The sequence below is a fragment of the Miscanthus floridulus genome, chromosome 18 (genome assembly GCF_019320115.1).
Source record: "Miscanthus floridulus cultivar M001 chromosome 18, ASM1932011v1, whole genome shotgun sequence".
In the NCBI taxonomy this organism is placed as follows: Eukaryota; Viridiplantae; Streptophyta; class Magnoliopsida; order Poales; family Poaceae; genus Miscanthus; species Miscanthus floridulus.
The window spans coordinates 123,347,239-123,370,139 of record NC_089597.1 but is presented as its reverse complement, the minus strand read 5'-3'; the positions used below and the strand labels follow the sequence as shown (position 1 = coordinate 123,370,139).

Genomic DNA, 22,901 nt, shown 5'->3' with positions numbered 1-22,901 from the left:
GGGACCCCTCGGGTGCGTCCCCCTCCGTCTGGCCCACGTTGGGTGCCATCACTTGGGCCACCAGTGGCGCGGGTCACGCCGCTACCTTAGTCACTGCCATGGCTACATCTGGCTATGTCCCCGCCTATCACAGCCACTGCCACCTCCGCCTGCGTTGGTGGGGCCTCGACTAGAGGCATCGCGTTCGCCGCGGTCGGCACCACAAGTGTGGCCGGTGGCTCCGACCGCCTTGTCGTCGGCAGCGGTATCACCTCCATCGCCAGCTGCTCAGCGACCTCTAAGGGTGTCCCTCGAGCCCCAGTGCCCGCTTGTCCTGCTAAGGGCACAGGCGCCACCGTGGGTGGCACATGATCGATCAACGAGGCAGTTGCACTAGCGTCGCTCCCGCCTAAAACGAGCGCAACACCAACCGACGGTTGCCACCTCGATCGGAGGGCGACGCATTTCTTTGGCGCCAGTGCCAAAAGATTACGCCACCTCAAAACGCTGTGAGAAAGAAAAGCATGACTCATGACGAAAACAGAGAAAAATAGAGGAGTTGGTGACTTACAATGGCGCTGTTGGGCGACGTATACGTTTACAGGGCGAACCCCTAGATCCCTACTCCACCACATCGGGGCGGGGCCATTTTGAGCCCGCCCCCTGCTCCTAGGAAGAGGGGCTCGCCCCCCTTGAATCTTGGGGCATGACGGCGAAGCCACCCTCATCCGCTAGCACCTCAAGCGCGGTGGCAGGCCCGCTCGCCCTTGTTGGCTCCTAGGATAGGCCGATGGTTCGACCCATCTTCGCCGGCCTCTCGGACACACCCTCCCCTCCATGGAATAGAAAGGCCTCTCGGACACACCCTCCCCTCCATGGAACAGAAAGGGCCCCGATCCCTACAAGGACGAGCGGATACCTATCAGCACATCCTCACTCTCCTATTCATCACACTCGATGTCGTCGACTACCTCATCATCGTCTTCCTCATCATCATCATCGTCGTTGTCAGGGTCCACCCCTCGCTCCCACGCCCGCAATTTATGCTGTCTTTTCTTCCTCTCGTCCTCCTTCGCCTTCCTCGGTCGCTTAGCCTCGGCACGATTTACCACCCTCACGGACAGATCCCTCGGCAGCGGAGCTAGGAGATCCATAAGGGCGAGGTCCCTCGGTTGGTCCCCCCATCGCAATGTTAGTGTCAAGGGGACGGGAGATCAATTGAAGAGGAGGCATGAGGAAAGGAAACTTACGAAGATGATGTAGCCCAGTTCGGACTGCATCGGAGGGTGCCCTAGCACCGGGTACACAAAATCAAGAGGGACACCTGCGTCGTCTTGAGAAGGCTCCATCACCTCCTTGATGCGCTGCGCAACTTCAGAGGGGAAGAGCGCTCCCTCGGCCAGCACCGTCCCAATGAATGACGCCTTGGATGCGATCACAAACAATGGAAGCGCGCACCTCATCAGCGGCGCCACCCTCCTCGCATGGTAGGCCCCAATGATGCCCAACCCCTTTAGGTCCCTCTCCTTTAGGATACGGATGGTGGCGATGTGGTCCCGGATCTTCTTCTTATCCTTCTCTAGGACACCCCACTTCCATGAATCCGAGGCCTCTTCGATTAGGCGCCCAGAGAACTCTAGCAGGGGGCGGTAGTGTCGTTCTTGAGATAGAACCAACGCGAATGCCACCCTTTGTTGGAGGTCGACAGCCGCATTGATGGGTACTCATTGACCTAATTGTTCCGGAGGTGGATGGCGGCGCATCCCATCGGCGTATTCAGCTCCTGCTTCTTCTCCCTCTTCTTCTGGAGGGTAACGGCGAATAAGTTCCACCACAAATCAAAGTGGGGACTAATCCCCAGGAATCCCTCACACAGGGTGATGAATGCCGCCATGTGCTGGATTCCGTTGGGATTGAGGTGCTGCAGCTCAATCTTATAGTAGTGCAGCAGCCCCCGAAGAAATCCATGAGCAGGGGTAGTGAACCCGCGCTCATCAAAGTGCACGAACGACACCACGTAGCCAAGGGGCGGTAATGGCATGTCCTCCTCGCTAGGCTGCAGCCACTCATCCATGGTCCACGCGCAGAGAAGACCGCGATGGACGAGGCCCTCCATACGCTGGAACATGATGTCAGAGCGGCACCATGGATCCATTAGAAGATGGGGGCGGGTGAACGCGAGATTGACGGTGGCTGCAATGCGGATGCAAGAAGCCTAGGCAATTGGCGGTGGAGGTTGCAGATACGAAGGCAAGAAGGCAAGGTATGAAACCCTAGGGGCGAACCCTTTGGTTTTATAGGGGCGATGGATGCGAGGAAACCAACCATCCACCTAGATCTCCGTGCCCGCCATGATCTGCTATAACGTTACGCCACGGGATATACGAACGCAATCCCTACCCTTTCCCTCAGAAGATGTGCCAGACGTTTCACCTCCCTAGGCGGGCCACGACTCGTTACGAGTAAGAGGAATACGGATCAAAAAACACCTCTACGGCCCATCTAGGCCCAGGAGTTTGACGGTTGGCCCATCAATGGGTTCGACAATCGCTCCAGGCACCCTTACGATAAGGGATAGAAAGGGATGAGCCCCACAAGCAGCTAGTACCTAGGCGCACGAGCGCCACGGGTATCTTAGCCCACGATCAGGTCTCAGCCATACTGACCCTAGTCGAATCCCGGCGAACGAGATGCCGAGGCCCCAATCGAGCTATCTAGCTAACGAACCACCAAACCTCACGGTCATAACGGTGAAGGGTCCGATCTCGACAAAAAGGAATCATTGTTCCCAGGACACGCCGTGGGCAACAAAAGAAGGCCAGGGCCCTCGGAGTCCTCCCTTTCAAAAAACCACCGAAGAAGTATTCTACTCCTCCGCAGGCTCGGGGGCTACACCCACCGGGTGTGCTCACGCGTACCTACTGGCAAGTCGAAAAATCCCCCAGGTGATTCTACCCGAATCGTCCGGGGGCTAGGGGGCTACTGTCGGGGACCAATGCTAGGGTACCCGAAGATGAGGAGCTAATGACCATCAATGATCGATCCATCCGAGCGGTCAAGAGCGCGACTACACCTCTTGCTGGGCTCCACCTCGTTTGACCACCGAGGCCATGGGCTCCACCTCGTCCGATCCCTGAGGGTTGGCTCGGCCTCGGTGGACACTAAGGCCACGATCTCTGCCTCGTCCGACCCCCTAGGGTCGGCTCCACCTCAGCTGACTCCCAAGGGCTGACTCCGTCTCGTTCGACCCCAAAGGTTGGCTCCGTCTCGCCCGACATCTAAGGGTCAGCTCCACCTCGCTCGACGTCCGAGGGCTGGCTCCACTTTGGCTGACTCCCGAGGGTAGGCTTTGCCTCGGCTGACCCCTGAGGGTTGGCTCTGCCTCAGCTGATGTCTGAGGACTGGCTCTGCCTCGCCCGATCCCTCGAACACGGTCCCTAACGGAAGCTCATGTCGCCGCCAACCACAATGGCCCAGAAAGTACCACTCAAGATCAAACTTCTTGCATCATGCTGGGAGCGGTCACATTTCAACACGACCCGTTCCCACGACATGTCATCCCGGGGGACTCACATCGCCCCTAGTGACGGACGCGTGGTCACTATGCTACCAACTCCTTGCCTGACCACTGTCCAACGTTAGTCAACCGACGTTAGTTGTCTGGCACTGTAGCGCTAGCCCTCCGCATGGCTTTCTGTCAGGGGACCCTTTGACCATTCCGTCCGCTCGGATGGGACGGAAGACAAGAATGGCGCACAACGCTCGCACGTAAGCTGCAGTGGCCAACAGGACCCGGGTACGACGCCGTTGCCACCACGATCTATAGAGTCAGCGGGACCCACGTGAAGAGGAGGACGGTATACCTCCGGGAACCTTATTTCTTTCTCTCTTTTTTCTCCTCCCTTCGGCTGTAACCCTGCTTTCCTTTGGCCTATAAAAGAGAAAGCAGGGCGTCCCACCTAGGACATCGACTCATCAGTTCACCGTACCGTATCGGGAGCGATTCATCGAACAAACACACCGCATCACACCAGAGATTTGGGAGCTATCTCCCTCTTTCGCCAGTTTGTAACCCCCTACTACAAACTCAGTGCTAGTAACATGAGCAGCTCGAAATTGGACGTAGGGACATTCGGTCCGAACCAGTATAATCCTTGTGTCCTCTTAGCACACCATCTGAGTCAGACGCGTAATATACAAATTTACTAGCCGGTGCTTACTCGAAACACCGACATAAATGTTGTAAGTATTTTCTTCAAATCGAATCAAACTTTCGGTATGGAAATCAACGGAGACAGTTAATTGGAGACGGAGGGAGTAAAATTGAACTTAAATTTGTGCAGTAGCATGATCGTGTAGGATTTAACGAACTAAATTTCTATGCAATTTGGGGATTACATAGATCCTAAGAATCATGACCACCTGTACAAACATGACTTCTTTAGTCCTTCGGGACAAAAACCCTGAACCGACGCTAAGTCAAACGCAGCTGGCACAAACCTGAGTGCCGCCGACGCTGGCAGCTGGCAATCATTGAAAACGTAAGAAACACAAACCACTACCACCTGTTAGCCGGATGCCGGATGGTTTCTTAATTGATAAGTTCGATTAATATTGATTTACTGAGAGAAAAAAATATTGTTGGCTAGCCGATAAACCTCGACGGAAATCATCAAACGAGCATGCTGCACACCTGACACCTCTATAAAAAAAAACGAAGCAAAATTTATGTTTTTTGAACTAAAAAACAGAATGACGAAACGGTACACGGCGACACGCCGTCACCGAACGCGCAAGTGTCTCCGGCGACCGACCCGCGGCCTGGTCCAGTAGAAGTAGAACTCCAGTCCAACCCCTCTCCCGCGCCACGCCGCGCCGCCGACCCCGTCCGCGCCCCGCGGGTTCGGCATCCCGCCCCCACCTCCTCACCAAACTCCCCCAACCCGATCCCCCCGTCCTCGCCCTCGCCCTCGCCTCGCGCACCCCCGCACCGCGCACCGGGGCACGCGCTTGCGCCTTTGGCTTCTTCTCGGCTCCAGCGACCCCGTCCCCGTCGGGCACCAACCCAACCCAATGCTCTCCCCCTCCTCCCCTTCCTTTTCCTCTGCCCAACAATTGATAGCTCACCTCACCTCCGCACCCGCTGTTTCGTGCCCCGCACTTCACCCCCCACCAACCTCTCCCCCCACAAAAACTATCCACCCCACCCCACCCCACCTCTACCCGCCGACGAGCGCGATCGATTGATTCCGTTCGAGCCGGGCGGAGGAGGAGGAGGAGGGAGCGCCGGGCGGCGGGGGAAGCCCACCAGATCCGGCGGCTATGATGAAGTCGCTGCTGCCGCAGAGCCAGCTGCGGCGCTCGTCGGCGGCGGCAGCGCGGTCGTCGGGCGGCGGCGCAGCGGGGGCAGACGGGGCTATGGCCGACGGCGGCGGGGCGGGCCCGCGGGCGCCGGCTTCCTCCACCTTCTGGTTCCTGCTCCACGCGCTCTGCTGCCTCATCTCGCTCTTCCTCGGCTTCCGCTTCTCGCGGCTCCTCTTCTTCCTGCTCTTCTCCACCACCGCGCTCTACCACTCCACCACCTCCTCGTCCTCGGCCGCGGTCCTGCGCGCCACCACCACTACCACCACAACTACGACAACCACGACGACGACCACCAACACCTTCACGCTCTCCTTCGCCGCCGCCAACACTCCCCCGTCCGGCCCCGCTAACCGCACCGCGCTGGATGCGGCGTCGTCCGGGAATCTGCAGAGCCACGTCGTGGTGGGGAGGCACGGGATTCGGATCCGGCCGTGGCCGCACCCGGACCCCGTCGAGGTGATGCGGGCGCACCGGATCATGGAGCGCGTGCAGGAGGAGCAGCGCCGCTGGTACGGCGTCAAGGAGCCCAGGCAGGTGCTCGTCGTCACCCCGACCTACTCCCGCGCGTTCCAGGCGCTCCACCTCACAGGCCTCCTCCACTCCCTCCGCAACGTGCCGTACCCGCTCACCTGGATCGTCGTCGAGGCGGGCGGCACCACCAACGCCACGGCTTCGATGCTTGCGCGCTCTGGCCTCACTTTCGTCCACATCCCATTCCCTGACCGCATGCCCCACGACTGGGCCGACCGCCACGCCACTGAGAACCGGATGCGCCTCCACGCCCTACGGTATGTATGGTTTCCTACTGCTTCCTCAGCTAGCTAGTATAGTTATGGAGAGAAGGTCGCTGATGAAGGATCGGTTTCCTTGTGCAGCGTGATCCGTGAGAGGAAGATGGATGGTGTAGTTGTTTTTGCGGACGACAGCAATGTTCATAGCATGGAGCTGTTTGATGAGGTGCAGAAGGTCCAGTGGATGGGTGCTGTATCCGTTGGAATCCTTGCGCATACTGGAACGGCAGACCAACTACGGCTCAGCGAGGAGGACAAGCAGAATATGCCTCTTCCAGTCCAGGGCCCTGCTTGCAACTCCTCAGGGCATCTGGCTGGATGGCACACGTTCAACTCACTGCCCTTCTCTGGGAAGACCGCCACAGTGGTTGGAGAGGCGGCCCCAGTTCTGCCCAGGGGTTTGGAGTGGGCTGGCTTTGTGTTGAACTCCAGAATGCTGTGGAAGGAGGCTGACGGCAAGCCTGACTGGGTAAAGGATCTTGATGCTGTGGGCGAGAATGGAGAGGAGATTGAGAACCCACTTACTCTGTTGAATGATCCGTCCTCTGTTGAGCCACTGGGCAACTGTGGGAAGAAGGTCCTGCTGTGGTGGCTCCGTGTTGAAGCACGGGCTGACAGCAAGTTTCCTCAGGGGTGAGTTTTTCGACATCCCATTATTTGACATTTTTTTTGCTACCCAGCCCAGCTATGCTATTGGGAAAGATTACAATGTTCTGTTAGCATCCAAGATTCAAACATCTAGAGTCATGGAAACTCCTTTTTTTTAACTTTGTTAAGTTATTAGTTAAGCCTTATCAGACTTAGCTAGGTTCACGGGCTCAACATCTCCAATGGATATTTGTGGCAACTGGATATAAACCAACTGTCTAATAGCTACCCAGCAACTGAAACTTTGGCCCTGTTTGGCTGAGCTCCAGCTTCAAGATATCATGCGGACCACGCCAGGTTTGGAGTTTGTATGCTATAATAAAACTCCTTAAATAACTAGTTTTAGTCTTTAATTAAAATGAGACACCCCAACACTCTCGGTGCACACCAAACCTTAGCTCCACACGTCCTGCCAAACAAGCCCTTTGTTACATATGAATCTTATATGGATTTTATCATGTTGAATGTGATTGACTCATTGACTGATTGCATTGAGATAAGTATGTCACCAACAACTGCTTTACAGTAGTCCCTTAATACATCAAGTAAAATAGTTTATGTTGTCCTGTCACTAAGCCAGTCTGGTCTGGTCATAGAGTTTCCATACTTGTCTAGGATGTGATAATACCAGCAAACACTGATTGAAAACTCTATAATCTACTTCCTCTGAAGCTTTGATTGTAAATATAAGCCCATCTATGTCTGTAGTAGGTTAAAAAATTTCAACTTTGACAATCAATAACTAAAATTTTATGTATATTGACAACACAAGTAGATTCATTATGTAAAATTACTTTTACAACATATAGCTCTTTTCATTTGATATAATTTTTTATAGATATTACCTGTCAAAGTTTTTTGTAAAAAGTTGACTTGGGACAAATCTCATATTCGTGATCAACGAAGTATGAAATTTGCTTTGTGCTACTGAAGACATCATGTTTAATTTTACTTTGTAGAAGGGATTTGATTTTGATATGCAGCTTAAATATACTTTCTTTGCTTTGCCTGCATTATGTCCAATTCGTATGTGCTTTCTTATTGTAAACTGATTTAGGCATGTAGCCTCTCCCAACTAGCTTTGGCACTAAAAGATAGGGGTGCAAATAGTACGGGTATTTTCCGTTTGTATCTGGGTTCGACTTCGTTTAGAGTTCAGATCCGTCCATATCTGAATGCTCCAAATCGGATATATATGATGTTGATATCCATTCATAGCTTATCCGAGACACAACTGACACTATTTGAATCTAAATTCGAGAAATACAGTAGCTACATGTATTCATATCTGTAGGTATTATCAGACCATTTGTACCTCTACTAAAAGGTTTTGTTGTTGATTTTAAGCTGCTGAACCTGTAAATTTGATGTTTGTAAGTGCTAAAAAAAACTGGGTTCTGGAAATTTTTAGACAGTTACTACTTATTTGATGCCTACTAGAGTGTAAGATTACATGCTATCTTAACAATTTGCCTCTTCCATGGTGCCACATGGCTAAGGCGCGAGATAGATTCCAATGTATCATTATTAACATTTGACAGAGTATTATTTTTATGTTTTGTTTGGCATGAAATCTAGCATCTAGGCTGATCTCATGGTTGAAGACCAGGTCCTCGTCACTCTAAAAAAGAAAAAAACTGGGTTCTCGTGACAAGAGTGTCTTTGATAATCATGTGTGATAAGTATCTTGTTCCTGGGACCTTGAACAAGGAAAAGGTCTTGTAAGGGAAATAGTTAGTTTCATTGAAACCAACAGAGAGTGAAAACATTGGGTTCCCTTAGGAAAACATTAATTTCATTGAAACCAACAAAGAGTGAAAACATTTTTCCTTACCTAAGAAACTGGATCCTTTAGAGTGCAATTAGCTGTTTAATTTACTCATGTCTCTCTCATGTTTAATTCTTTTGCCCATTTAGCTTTCCTTTTCTTTCTTAGCCACAACTGAAAACGTTCTTTTGCAGATGGGTAATTGAGCCACCTTTGGAAATCGTCGTCCCTGCAAAGCGCACTCCATGGCCTGAAACCACCACCGAGCTTCCATCTGAGTTGTTGGACGACAAGCAAGAGCAGGAGGATAGGCGCCTGTCAAGAGCCAACAAATCATCTCGGCCCCAAGGCACCACGAAACGGAAGGGCGACCCTCAAGGGCAACACAACTGATGCAAAACGTACTGGCATTGTAATGTATATCTCTCACACCCTGCAAAAACACAGTAGGAAGCGAATCCGGTTAATCTGGTGGTGGCTGTGTTTTTTTTTCCTGATGTTTTTGCTCTTGTGGCGATGGTCCACGCTTGGGTATGTTATCTGTAGAGTGCACACTTTTAATGTAGCTGTATCTGTTGTGTTGTAATGTATGCTGCATTGGAAACTGAAAAATGGTGGCTGAATTCTGGAAGTATGTCTATGGTTGTGAAGAAAGTACTCAACCAGCCTGTTCGCTTATTGGTTTCTGGGCTGATAAGCCCGGCTGGTGCTGGTTTGTTGTGAGAGAAAAACATTGTATCATGACTGATAAGCCCTGCCTGAAAAGCGAACAGGCTGCATTCTCGAGCATGGGCTGATGGCTGGGTGCGCATACCTGCATTCTCGAGCATCCATGTGCTGCATTCTCGAGCATCCATGTGTATTGAGATAAGCAGGGATGTTAAACCAAATCCGTTGGTTATTTTCTCCACCAATTCCAATCCGTAGAGAGGTCGTCACGTCACGTATTGAGCCAAAGCCGCCATGATTGCCTGTTTGAGAAATGGCCGTGGATGGTCTTGTAGACTTGGAGTATAATACCTGTAGGCTGGAGCAAACCAATCGTTTTCTGAGGTCCTTGCTTGCTGTTGGGTGCAGCATGCTGCTGCATCTCCCATAGACAGTTGCTTAAGCATTTGGCGTTGGCGATTGATTGCTCGGAGTGTTGGATCTTACGATCGGGGCAATCGGAAGACGCCGCATCAGCGAGGGGCAGACCGGTTGTGCTGGTGCAGCCGCGGCGAGTACCCGTCGAGTGTCGAACGGGACTGTCTGTGGAGCGGCCACCCGCACCGCGTGATGCAACGCGATCACTTCCGCGAAGGCGAACTGCCAGCCAGCCTCCCGCCACGGCCCAAACGCCATGAGCCCCCGCGCCGCGGACGCGTGTGCACCCAGATCAGAAAAGCAGCAGTTGCACGCAGCAACAAAGGAAACGCAGCAACAAAGCAGCGTTTGGTTGTAATTGAATAATAGGATGATATGTCACCAACTTAATTTTTTCGAACCTCACGTCTAATATAAGGTAAGATGTATGTTGACCTGTAAGATAGCCTCACATTTTGACTTGAAAATTCTTAATTCCAACTTTACAACTCATCCTACTCTTATCGAGCTGGACGATGCACAAGTTAGAACGTAGAAGCTGCTGCGAACAAGTCATCGATCTTATGCTTTGTTCAACTCCCTTCCATATGTTGAAGTGGATTATTATTCCTGCCATTTGAAACTGCTTCAAGCAGCTAAATCAGAGACCGTGTCATAGCAAGGATCGTCGTAGTTCTCGATCGCTCTCTTGACACTTGACAGACAGAGTTGAATCCAAACCAACACACGTTAACAAGGTGACAGCCCTCTGTTTGAGAACCGAGACAGACAGGCATCATCAGGGCACGAGCTTTTTAGGTTGCGTGGTGGTGGGGTTGGCCGTGGGTCCGGTGGCGCCCAGCTCGTTGCCTCCGGTGGCTATAAATTTGATGAGCCACTGCATGGGCAGGGCAGACACTGAGACACACCAGCAGTTCACAAATTGTACTCTTCGATCGTCGTCGATCACCTTCTCCTTCCGCTTCTCGTTATCTCTTGCTGCTCCGATCGATCGAGCTTGAGGTTTGAGGGGTCAATCCAAACCAGTGCATCAGGGGATCGCCATGAGTCCACCACGCTCCCCGGTTGCCACCGTGGCGCTGCTCGCGCTCACGGTGGCACTGGCCGCCACGACCGTCGCCGCGGCGCGCGACTTGCGCTCGACGGCGCCGCTGGAGCGGGCGGACGAGGAGGTGCGGCGGCTCTACGAGGCGTGGAAGTCGGAGCACAGCCGGCCGCGCGACGGCAGCTCCGACCGGCTGGAGGTGTTCCGCGACAACCTGCGGTACATCGACAGGCACAACGCGGAGGCGGACGCGGGGCTGCACACCTTCCGCCTCGGCCTCACCCCCTTCACCGACCTCACCCTGGAGGAGTTCCGAGCCCGAGCCTTCGGCTTCCTCAACTCCACTCTGCCCCGCGTCGCGAGCGACCGCTACCTGCCCCGCGCCGGCGATGACCTCCCCGACGCCGTCGACTGGCGCCAGCAGGGCGCCGTAACCGGGGTCAAGAACCAGCTGGACTGCGGTTCGTACTGATTAATCTCCATGCTCGTTAATTACTTCGCCGGGTTAGTACAAGGATTTGCACTGATGATGATCTCTGGGCCGGTCGTGAGGGATGATGCAGGTGGGTGCTGGGCGTTCTCGGCGGTGGCAGCAATGGAGGGGATCAACAAGATCGTGACGAACAACCTCATATCGTTGTCGGAGCAGGAGCTGATTGACTGTGACAGTGAGGACTACGGCTGCCACGGTGGAGAGATGCAGAAGGCTTTCCAGTTCGTGATCGACAACGGCGGCATTGACACCGAGGCCGACTATCCCTTCATCGGAACTAATGGGACTTGCGATGCCATCAGGGTCGGTACAACTTCTCACAAGTCTCGTATATAAGCCTCTGCGCCTGCGGTGCATTGGCAGTGATGGAAAGTTTGCATTTTGCTCAAATGCAGGAGAAGAGAAAGGTTGTGTCCATAGATTCATACGAGAACGTGCCAACCAACGATGAGAAGGCGCTGCAGAAGGCGGTGGCGAACCAGCCGGTCAGTGTCGCCATTGACACGAACGGTCCTGCGTTCCAACACTACAGCTCGGTAAGCATGCATGCATTTTGGGTGAAGGACAAGGATCGGAGCACAGAATCACAGCCTGCTTGGTAGAGCTCAAAACAGCTCCGCTCTCAATTTTTCCAGCCAAACACCCTAGCTCCGCAAAAAACGTGGATCTAGCTTCCAGATCCACCAAATTCACGGAGCACCTTAAGAGGTGCTCTGAAAACTCATGGATATGTGGAGTTGACTAGAGTTACCCACCATGCCATTGATTAGTGGAAAATGAATGGTTCGTTCTTTTTTTCCTCGCGTTTCTTTCCCCGTTGCCCCAATCCCCGCGCTTCTTCTTCTCTCGCAGGTGCGGCAGGGACCACCACGGCCACCTGGCCGGCGCGCGTCCCGCAGGGAGCCCTACCCCGCCGAACCGTCGCCCGGAGGCCAGGCATGGCCGCGCCCGCCATGGCCACACGGGATGCACCGCCATGGCCGGTGTGCGATGCGTAGCCGTGGCCGCACCTCCGGCCTGCAGTCGGTGCCCCTCTGGCCAGCGGCCCCTCCCCAGCGCCCCTCCCACCGACGGCCCGTCCCCCGCGCTCCTCCTCAGCCGGGAATGCCTGCCATGGCCGTATCGATCGAGAGAGAGGAAGAAGACGCGTTTTTTTTATTTTGGTCCCTGATTAGGTTTCAATAATTAAATATAAGTCCATCGAAGAGTTGGAGCTCTACAAAACGGTTTGGTGGGAGATCAGCTTCACCATAGAGCTGCTCTATGGTGGATCACCTGCTCTCGAGCTGTGTTTTCAGAGCTGGAGTCCTGTCAAGCATGCCCTAAACCAGCCTATAAGCTAGGAGCTCTAGCTAGCAGCAGGCGCTGTTCTTTGTTCTGAAGTGTTCTTGTCGATCGATCGGTCAATATAAACTTGTGTACATGCATGCAGGGCATCTTCAACGGGCCATGCGGGTACATACTGGACCACGGAGTGACGGCGGTGGGCTACGGCAGCGAGAACGGCGAGGATTTCTGGATCGTGAAGAACTCGTGGGGCGCCACGTGGGGCGAGGCTGGCTACATCCGCATGAAGCGAAATGTGCTTTTGCCCATGGGCACGTGCGGCATCGCCATGTACGCGTCCTACCCCGTCAAGAACGACCGCTGACCGACGACGACTAATTAAGCCATGGATCAAAAGTTCAAGATGGTTATTGCTGTAGGCAGGCTCTGCTGACCGCTTGCCCTTGCTCTGGTGTCTGCCTAAGAGTACGTCTTTGTTTAGCGTTTAAGCGTTTGTTGTACTAAGTGTTCTGGTGAAAATAGTCTCATTATTGAATTTTATTTATTTATTTGTAACACGACAAATAAGTTACGAATAAAGTTAATATTATGTAACAAAATAAACTTTTATAAGTGAAATTTCCGGAGTATTCCTCACAATGTAAAGCCATTTGTTAGTTTTTGTTAACACTCGCGTGTTTTAGGTTCTTCCAACACCCGATTTTTTTTCCTCCGTACCTTCTTCCTCCACCCGGTGCGCCGCCGCGGCCCACTGCGGCGCGGTTGGGTTTCACTGGAGCTCCACGGTCATGGAGCTCTACCGCCCGTGGCGACCTCCTCCTTCCTCTCCTCCTCCCGCCGCCGCCATGGCCATGGGCGCCTCCGCCCTGACCTAGCCCAACTGCCTCCGACGCTGCCGGAGCCCCAGCCGCCATCCTGCCACCGCCTGGCCGGCCTGCGTCCCCAGAGCCCCTTCTAAGCCCGCCGAAGTTGGAAAAGAAGAGAGGGAGAGGAAGAGAAGAGAAGGAAAAATAGAGTGTTGGATTGCTCTAAAACACTCAAGTGTCGGATAACATTTCTCTTTTGTTACATAATACATACTTGAGTAGAAGTTGTTCGCACTTAATGACTTGATGAAATAATTCGATGCTTTCTTTGTGATAGTGATACTGAGATAGATTTTGTATCTACTGGATTGTTGCTCCAAATGGAGGATGATTTGGAGCCCAGCAAAGCAGTCCATTGTAGCTCACAATGAATTGTTGATTTTGGTTGGAATCGATGGTGGAGATCACTCCTTAAAAGAAAGGAGAGAAGAGAAATGCTTCCCTCCTCTTTGCCTTATCTGTTGCTGTTGAGAGAGAGAGAGAGAGAGAGAGAGAGAGAGAGAACACAAGAGTACACAACACAACGTGAGAAGAGAGGAAGAAAAAAGAGAAGCAAATCTGTCCATATTTGGTAGCTCTAATCGATGATCTTCAAGATTGTGATTGGAGGCTCAAACGTGATTGAATTGGCACCAAACTTGGTGAGCTTGTTATACACTTAGAGTACTTCAATCAGTTCAGTCGTTTTGAGGACTCGTTCAGCAGAGCATCAGATTTGTATTGTAGTTTCAGTAGATGATTGATTTGGGTGGTGAAAATGTGTCTGATTGAGATGAAACTTGGTCAACGGTTAGGGGACTCAATCTTCATGCCTACCAAAATTCGTTAGTGGAACTATAGTATATGAGATATGAATTGATTACTGAGGGGGGATAAAATCTGTGACTTCTATGTTTACTTGTTGTCATTCCTCTTGTTAGATGGTTGTGGTTGTAGTTGATGCCAAGTTTGCAATTTTATGAATGTGTTCCAACTATTGTAATCCTCTAGATACTCTAGAGAATACTTCTTGTTCCCATTATTGATTGTAGTGGGAACTTGGAGTGGATAAATTGTCCCGTGGTTTTTATTTCTCATCTTGAAGAGGTTTTCCACATAAATCGCGTTGTGTCAACTGTGTTCTGTGGCTCTCATTTGTGGACTATGTATATATATTTGTGTTCCATGACAAGCTCTCTGATTCATGTATTAGATAGGCACATCTTGGGAGTTGAGTTTCCATAGGGGGAGCATTTTGATCATTATCATGAGTGAGTAGCAAATGTGCATCATTATTTAAAAATATTGGCTTTAATTTGTGCCTTTTTAGTGCCTAATTCCAACCCTCTCTTGGACCATTCGGTCCTTAAGCTGGTAAAGTTATCATCTAAATAGGTAGCAACCCCAATAAGTATAATGTGACCGTTAGTGTGTCGGTACTGGGTGGTGTCGCGACTCGTTGGTGCAGATTCTTGCTAGTAATGACGATTTTCCATGATGACTACAATTATATGGGAGCTCGGATGGGTATAAACTATAAAGGGCACAACCGTGTTGAGGAGCAATCTTGGTCATGTCGTGTTCTTATCGGGAGGTGGAAGTGCTAGAGAGGTCGAAAGTAAGATGGTGAATCTAAAGTTGTAGGTGCTTCAACAATTTGCTGGGGTGACACACTATAAAAAATCAGAGAAAAGTTATTACGAAGATGACAGTTGAAAATACTAGTAGATTCCGGATTTAAGGACCAGCGATATACACCCTAGAATATACTTTACAACAACGAGGAGACACATGAGTGTCCCATTTGGCGTAATGGAAGCTTTTTTTTTTGCGACTTGGCGTAATGGAAGTTGGGAAGTGACAACATAAGAGTAGGCACTGGTGATTATAGGATCAGAATCCACAATGCATGATGTTTGCGAGCAAAATTGACACTTAATGGGCTATTTGGGAAAATAGGATCATCCTGTTTTCCAAACCAGGTCCTCAGTTTTGAAAATGACTTGAATGAGATTCACCATTGTGTACCTCTCGCTAAGATGATCGAAAATGCGCATATGTGAGATGTCCAATTTAGAGTCTAGATAAGTTTCCTCTCATGAAAACCAGGTGATCTCTCTCTCTCCGCCCCCCCCCCCCCCCCCCCCCCCCCCACACACACACACACACACACAAAGAAAGAAAGAAAAGGCCGGTCCGTGGGTAGGCACGATTTTGTGGCCTGAAATTAAAACAGCCTAACTTTTTATGGCCCGACCTGAGGAATCGTCAGGGCGCGTGACATACTCGTGTGAGTGTGACAACACATTTTAGGGGTCAATACATGCTGAACTTGGAGTAAAGTAATAGGGTTTGTTCGAGCCCATTATGTTCGCTAAACGACCGGCTGCGTGCTCTAATCCTACGATCTTGCCGAGGGATCGTCCAAATCCGAGCACCCATAATTGGAAGTCTTGGAGCCGCCCTATCCACTACGCCATCTATTATTCATTCATCCATCAATCAGAAACAAGTCTGGATCATCCTACATCGCCACACTTGTAATGTAAGCGCAAATTAGAACGTAGAAGCTGCTGCGAACAAGACATGCATCTTCTGCTTTGTTCAGCGACAGCTTTCTAACATCCTTGAAGCTGAATCAGAAACCGTGTCACAAACAAGCATCTTCGTAGTTATCTATTGGCACGCAGAGCTGAATCAAAATCAGCACCTTGCCATGGCGGCAGCCCTCTGTTTGTGACAGGTCAACGAATGGTCGAGCATTTCAGGCTTCAGACAGTGGTATAAATTGACGAGCCCACTGCTCCCTGACAGACACACCAGCAATTCAGAGATACTCTCCGCCGCCTTCTCCTTCCGCTTTCCGTCGTCATCTCTCAAGCTTGGGTGTCGCAACGCAATGAGTCCACCACGCTCCGCTTCACCCGCCGCGGCGCTGCTCGCGCTGACGGTGGCACTGGCCGCCGCGACTGTCGCGGAGGCGGCGCCGCTAGAGCGGGCGGACCACGAGGTGCGGCGTATGTACGAGGCGTGGAAGTCGAAGCACGGCCGGCCGCCCTGCGACGTCAGCTCCGACCGGCTGCGGCTGGAGGTGTTCCGCGACAACCTGCGGTACATCGACGCGCACAACGCGGAGGCGGACGCGGGGCTGCACACCTTCCGCCTCGGCCTCACCCCCTTGGCCGACCTCACCCTGGAGGAGTACCGCGGCCGCGTCCTCGGCTTCCGCAACTCCACTAGGCCCCGGGTCGCGAGCAACCGCTACCTGCCGCGCGCCGGCGACGACCTCCCCGACGCCGTCGACTGGCGCCTCCGGGGCGCCGTCACCGTGGTCAAGAACCAACAGAAATGCGGTTCGTAGTCGTACACCGCTCCATGCTGCATGATACTCTACGTAGAATGCTCGTTACTGATGATCTCTGCCTCTCTGGTCACTGAGAGATGCATGCAGGTGGGTGCTGGGCGTTCTCGGCGGTGGCAGCCTTGGAAGGGATCAACAAGATCGTGACGGGCGACCTGGTGTCGCTGTCGGAGCAGGAGCTGATTGACTGCGACACCCAGGACAGCGGCTGCAATGGCGGGCAGATGGACAACGCTTTCCAGTTCGTCATCAACAATGGCGGCATTGACACCGAGGCCGACTATCCCTTCATCGGAACTGACATGGCTTGCGATGCCATCCGGGTCAGCACTCTCATAAGTCATAAATCTCAGCATGAACAATATGCATGCTGCATTGGTGGCGATGGTCTGATGGAGCAGGTTTCCTTTTTATTCAACGCATGCAGGAAAACAGAAAGGTTGTGTCCATAGATTCATACGAGAATGTGCCGGCCAACAACGAGAAGGCGCTGCAGAAGGCGGTGGCAAACCAGCCTGTTAGCGTCGCCATTGATGCTGGCGGTCTTGCATTCCAGCTCTACAGCTCGGTAAGCCGTAGTAAGCATGAGAGTGAGAGCAGCAGCAGGAGCTGTCCTTTGTTCTGAAACTGTTCTTCCCAATCTCTCGTGCGTACGTACAGGGCATCTTCAGCGGTATCTGCGGGCTGAAGCTGGACCACGGCGTGACGGCGGTGGGCTACGGCAGCGAGGACGGCAAGGACTTCTGGATCGTGAAGAACTCGTGGGGACCTGAATGGGGGGAGGCTGGCTACATCCGCATGGCGCGCAACGTGTTTCTGCCCATGGGCAAGTGCGGCATCGCCATGGATGCGTCGTACCCGGTGAAGAATGGCCCCAACCCGACGGCTGAGCCGGAGATCAAGATGGTTCGTGCTTAGGCAGTCTGCTGACCACCGATTTGTTGCCCCTTGCTGTGGTTTAAGAGTGTTTGTTTACACGTTTGTTGTTGTGAGTTGTGATGCAAATGGTCTCATATATGGAACTTTATTTATTTATGTACCACGGAAAATAAACTATGAATAATTAAATTATCACTTATCCTATATTATTTCAAGTGACTGTTTTTTGTTGTTGTTCAGACAATATATAATTTTGTCATTGTTTAGCTATAGAAAAAATTGAATTATCTCTTGTAAGTTGTCTTTATAATTATTATACTGCTAGTTGGTTGCGTAAGATTGTTGCCTCAAAACCCAGACACCTAAAATATAGCAACTCTCATAAATTATGTATAAATAAAATTTTGCACAAGAAAATTTTGGGAGCATTCCTCAGAATGTAAGCCATTTGGTAGAGGAAAAAAATATGCGAGCCAATAAATAAAACTTACTCCCACCGGACCAGCTTATAAGTTGCGCACACACATTAAGATTCACGCTTTATAATTTTTTACTAATAATTTAGCTAACAATTTTAACTATTATAATGCAAACTTGATAGGGTTCGATTTGTAATCAAATGTACTATCCAATACTCATAATGTTATATAAACAATAAAATATAAAATGATTAAAGTATAACTTTTTTTGTGACTTATGATCAAAATATAACTTGGAGACTTGACATGTCAAACGTCTTAGGCCAGTCCATGCTAGAAACCACAACTAGTTTCTATGTCTGTCAATTTATGTAGACACTACACACAGTAACTATATTTCTAATGGGTAGTATCTTCAAGAGTAAAATGTATCGGAGGTCCATTAACTTTCGTGAGGATGTTATTTAGATTCATTAACTTTGAAACCGTATTTTTAGATCATGAACTTTTAAAATAGTTCACTGCAGGTTCATACCCATTTATTTAACGTTAAATCTAGAGTGCATTCGCTAAAAACCCCGTACCTCCTTTCGAGAAGCTGAGGCAGTACGAGTCGAAATAAATGATGCGGCACCAGCTTTCCCGTATCAGCGCCGTGCTTCGCCCTGCAGTCGTAGAACGGCGGCCCGTGCATGCACGGCTCCTCCATCGACTTGGCGCGCCGGCACACTCCCAGGCTCCCACAACCCCACCGGCCACCGCCGTGGCGTGCGGCGACCGCGTGCCTGCCGCTCCCGCGCGGTCGCGTCACTCGCTGCCGCGTTTTTTGGTAAGAGAAGATGCGTACGTTCGCGCCAGCGGCCCCGCACCCCTTCGCGGGGGCGTGCTGACTCGCCGACCCATTGTGTTGCGCACGGCGCCGCTGTCGGCCACCGGCCGCTTCCTGTTCCGGATCGGAGCGGGAGCACTGCGGCAGTGTAGCGCTGGAGCGAGTGGCGCCCCTGTTCTCTGGTCCACTCCGCCCGCCATGCCGCTCTCGGAGGATATGAGATCAGCGTTCAGGTTTAGCAACGCTTGTTTCACTGCCGAAGAGATGCAGTTTGGTTTCATGTTGGCTTTTTATGTCACGATCATGTATGTATATACGAGTAGAGTGGGCCGAGCACCATATCATATCATATCATGCACCACACGAGCAGACTGGGCCGAGCAACAAAACGTCGCACTCTGCCAGTCATTTGATCCTCATCACAACACGAAGCTTGTGCAAGGACGGACTACGCAGCAAACTAATAAACACACACTAGCAGCAGTCGGTCCAGTACAGAACAAACACCTATTAGCAGCGTACTAGCAAAACTAAAACACTTAGCTACGACCTACGAACGTTGTACAATGGCATCAGATCAGCGGATCAGTCGTGGTCTAGTCCCAGCTCCCGCTCAGCAGCGGCTTCACGTCGGCCACCTCGCCGAACATCTTCACCAGGTCCGAGCAGCTCGCCGCGGCCTGCTGGTTCTCACCCTCGCCGTCCTCCACCTCCACTTCCCCCTCCAGCTGGAGCCCGATCTCGTCCTCCACGTCGTCCGACGCCGCGATCAGCAGCAGCTCGCAGCCCTCGTAGTTGAGCAGGTCCGGCGGGTCCACCGGCGCGTACCGCCGGCTGCCGAACGCGCCCTGCAGGTGCGCGGGGAACGCCACCCGGCGCTTGCTCAGCAGCCCGCGGAACCCGCCGCCGTCGCGGCCGCCGGAGGGCGGGTCGGGGTTCTTGACCTGCACGAGGAACGACGCCTCCGGCTCCACCCTCCACGTTCATCGCCTCCCGCGGTTCCCTGGCGCCGCGGGTGGGGGGCTCCAGCTTCACGAGGTGGGTGAGCTGCAGCTGCCGTCGCCCACAGCCGCGCCGCCAGCGGCTGCTGCTGCGGTGGTCATTGACATGGAGGAGACACAGGAGGAGAGGATCATCAGAGAGGAGACCGACGAGCTGATACGCATCGGCAGCGTGAAGCGTGCGCTGCGCTCCAAGTCCGGCCGCGTGCCCGCACGGTTCCCGCGCTCGCACTCCACAGGGCACTCGCTCGCAGTCGCAGCGTCTGCTAGCACCGGCACTGGCACCGGCGCCGGCATCGAGAGGTTCACACTGCGTCTGCCCGACCACGTGCTCTGGGACCTCGCCGCAGCGGGGATGCTCCAGCGCACCACGAGCCTAGTCGCGTTCCGCTCCAGCCGTGGCAGCAGCACGCGTCGTGGCGTCAGCGTCAGGACTAGGGCCGGCGGCGGCGAATTTGTGGGTTGTGTTGTTTTAGGTACGTTGAGCAGGAACGGTGAGCATGTAGAAGATAAAAAATGTAGGGGGTTTTCTATGAATATACTTTAGATTTAAAGTTAAGTAAATGGGTATGGACCTGCAGTGAATAATTTTAAAAGTTAATGGACCCAAAAATACAGCTTCAAAGTTGATGGACCTAAATGACACCTTCACGAAAGTTAATGGACCTCTGGTACATTTTACTCTTTATTCAAAATCATTTTTTATCTAATCATATGTCTTCTCTCTCCAAGTTGGCACCCTAATTAATGAAAATAGAAATCATCCTAGTTTCTGGGTTAGGAGTGCCCTTAGGCTACACTGGTAGAGAACCGAGCTTTACTCCCAGTGGGGAACCCCCTCTAGTCCCGGTTCCCCACCCGGGAGCAAGCATCCGGGACTAAAGGGGGGTCCTTTAGTCCCGGGTCAGGAACCGGGACTAAAGGAGGACCTTTAGTCCCGGTGGGTAACACCAACCGGGACTAAAGGTGCCTCCTGACATGCCACGATGGCCGGCACCTTTAGTCCCGGTTGGTAATACGAACCGGGACTAAAGGTTTTTTTCTTTTTTCTTTTCTTTTCATTTTTTTGTTTTCTTTTCAAAATAGGTTTTCGAAGTCGTATTGTACGCTGCTAATTATACATTTATACGCGCATATAGTATGTTTCGGTTCAAGCACAATGAACGTATTAAATCACACAATTCAAGCATAGAAATATATATATATATATATATATATATATATATATATATATATATATATATGCATGCATGCATCATATATATATTTACATGCATGCATGCATATGTGTATTTTACATTATATTATTTCATGTGCATATATTACAAAAGATTGCATTATAGTTGTTGTGACATAACAAGTTTCTTCTCATCCTCTAGCTTGGCTTCAATGGCAGTGTTGGGTCGAAGTAGAACTCGCCCTTGGAATCGATGACCTGCTCATTAAAAAATCCGGCTATAGACTCTTGAATTGCTTTGATTTGGTCTTGCCGTATGACCTTTTCCTCCAACCATCGAGTCTACAGGTTTGAATTAAAGGAAAATAAATTAATATATGTACATATATATATATATAAAGACATAGTAACACAATCAATAATAATAATTAAATGAATATATAGTGTATTTTTAACGTACTTTGAGTCTCTCTGTAGGAGTTCTTTGGGAGAGCACCTTGATAAACTTGCAAACATAGTAACCACAGTAATTGTTCCCCTGTTCCTGCCTCAGACACCACTTTACGAGAAAAAGATTTGTCATCCAATCTGGTGATCCGGTGAAAGCTATATGTTTAATTAATAAAGATGATGCGATTCAGGGGACTTACTTTCAATGGGATTACATTCAGTGGCGCTTTGCATTTTTCCATGTGTTGCTTCTCAATAAAGGTTTTCCAAACACTGCCCAATAAAAAATTTGCCACGTCATCAGATATAGTTAATCATCATGTTTGTGTGTATATATAGTTGCTAGAGATCCCGAAATTACCTCTGGATAATATCTATCATATCTTGGTAGTCTTGTTGTGGTTTTCTCATCGAGTCATAGATTATCAAGTGACTTTTCACCAGATCGATGTCCATCAATATCCAGTGATTGCTGCATGTGTTTATAGGATATAACGCATAACACTCATTAATTAACTAGAATCAACATATGAGCCATTAAGGCTATGATCGACATGATTAACACTCACTTGAAGTTATAGGGAAAGAGTATATCCTTCTTGTGGCGTTGGTTCACTAAGAAGTTCATGAGGTTACTCTCTGACTCAGACTTCCAATTAGTCATTGGAGTAATTGGGTCTTTGAATACTATATGGGGATCAACAAAACCAATTTCATTGCAGCCTTCCTTTCTGAGCTCTGTCATTGTAAATCTGCATATATATAGTACTTGTTAGGATAATTTATATGCATATACACACATATGATGAGTTTAATAATAGATCGAAAGAATTATTACTTACAGGCAATAGCAGCTAATGATAACTTTGTCCAGAGAGGTCAGGTGGCATAGTTGATGAAATTCTGCAAAGTCAACATACATAACATCATCGCCACGGAACCAATGTTCGTCTCTAATTCTGACACCAACGCAGAAGTCTCCACTGGTAGACGCCTGCATATACCACTTGTTTAGCAGGTACATTTGCGTCCCCAGATCAGATAAGGCTTGAGGGTTGTATAGACTCTGGCCTAGTACAAATTTTTTCTTCCAAATATCAACCTCCGCCGCACTCTCAATGTTTCCATCACCAAACATCTGGTAAAGGTCGAGACCAGTCTCATCAAGAAATTCACCAAGGTGATCCAAATCGACATCCGGAGGTATGTTTGCCTGATGCATTAATCCTAAATTCGAACCATATTCATTACCAACAACTAGCGGGGGGATTGATTGGTGCGCTTGTTGTCCGAGTTGGGCAACTCCTTTCCCTGCCCGCTTCTTTTTCTGTGCCGCCTCAATTGACTTGGTGAGAGTGCGGTCATAGTCTGATAACGTTGATTTGGACGGCTTACGAGATTCCCGCTGTTGATGCTGGTAAGAAGTCACCTTTTTTCTTAAAATATCCGGAGCTACGAAGAAGTACGGTTTCTCTGGGT

At 50.8% G+C, this 22,901-nt stretch overlaps 3 protein-coding genes and 1 pseudogene across 3 annotated transcripts; 3 read left to right on the top strand and 1 right to left on the bottom strand.

Moving 5' to 3' along the window:
• Nucleotides 1-5,045: 5,045 nt before the first annotated feature.
• On the top strand, nucleotides 5,046-9,181 carry LOC136522170 (probable beta-1,4-xylosyltransferase IRX14). The gene is made up of 3 exons (XM_066515962.1): nucleotides 5,046-6,131; nucleotides 6,219-6,767; nucleotides 8,745-9,181. The coding sequence occupies exons 1-3, from the start codon at nucleotides 5,302-5,304 to the stop codon at nucleotides 8,941-8,943; spliced, it is 1,578 nt and encodes a 525-aa protein (XP_066372059.1). The 5' UTR covers nucleotides 5,046-5,301; the 3' UTR covers nucleotides 8,944-9,181.
• A 1,498-nt stretch (nucleotides 9,182-10,679) lies between these two features.
• On the top strand, nucleotides 10,680-12,825 carry LOC136522171 (oryzain alpha chain-like). The gene is made up of 4 exons (XM_066515963.1): nucleotides 10,680-11,142; nucleotides 11,245-11,477; nucleotides 11,570-11,710; nucleotides 12,607-12,825. Exons 1-4 carry the CDS (start codon nucleotides 10,680-10,682, stop codon nucleotides 12,823-12,825), a joined length of 1,056 nt encoding a protein of 351 aa, XP_066372060.1.
• Nucleotides 12,826-16,205: 3,380 nt separating this feature from the next.
• Nucleotides 16,206-17,585, top strand: LOC136524557 (oryzain alpha chain-like). Its single transcript, XM_066517882.1, has 4 exons — nucleotides 16,206-16,659; nucleotides 16,758-16,990; nucleotides 17,095-17,235; nucleotides 17,328-17,585. Exons 1-4 carry the CDS (start codon nucleotides 16,206-16,208, stop codon nucleotides 17,583-17,585), a joined length of 1,086 nt encoding a protein of 361 aa, XP_066373979.1.
• A 1,699-nt stretch (nucleotides 17,586-19,284) lies between these two features.
• Nucleotides 19,285-20,092, bottom strand: LOC136524556 (uncharacterized; annotated as a pseudogene).
• Nucleotides 20,093-22,901: the final 2,809 nt, after the last annotated feature.

Excerpts from the sequence above, each read along its gene's own strand:
- LOC136522170 (XM_066515962.1), top strand. The coding sequence starts at position 5,302 with ATGATGAAGTCGCTGCTGCCGCAGAGCCAGCTGCGGCGCTCGTCGGCG. Across the intron at positions 6,132-6,218 it reads ATGCGCCTCCACGCCCTACG|CGTGATCCGTGAGAGGAAGA; the intron begins GTATGTATGGTT and ends TTCCTTGTGCAG. Across the intron at positions 6,768-8,744 it reads GACAGCAAGTTTCCTCAGGG|ATGGGTAATTGAGCCACCTT; the intron begins GTGAGTTTTTCG and ends GTTCTTTTGCAG.
- LOC136522171 (XM_066515963.1), top strand. The coding sequence starts at position 10,680 with ATGAGTCCACCACGCTCCCCGGTTGCCACCGTGGCGCTGCTCGCGCTC. Across the intron at positions 11,143-11,244 it reads CAAGAACCAGCTGGACTGCG|GTGGGTGCTGGGCGTTCTCG; the intron begins GTTCGTACTGAT and ends GGGATGATGCAG. Across the intron at positions 11,478-11,569 it reads GGACTTGCGATGCCATCAGG|GAGAAGAGAAAGGTTGTGTC; the intron begins GTCGGTACAACT and ends GCTCAAATGCAG.
- LOC136524557 (XM_066517882.1), top strand. The coding sequence starts at position 16,206 with ATGAGTCCACCACGCTCCGCTTCACCCGCCGCGGCGCTGCTCGCGCTG. Across the intron at positions 16,660-16,757 it reads CAAGAACCAACAGAAATGCG|GTGGGTGCTGGGCGTTCTCG; the intron begins GTTCGTAGTCGT and ends AGATGCATGCAG. Across the intron at positions 16,991-17,094 it reads TGGCTTGCGATGCCATCCGG|GAAAACAGAAAGGTTGTGTC; the intron begins GTCAGCACTCTC and ends CAACGCATGCAG.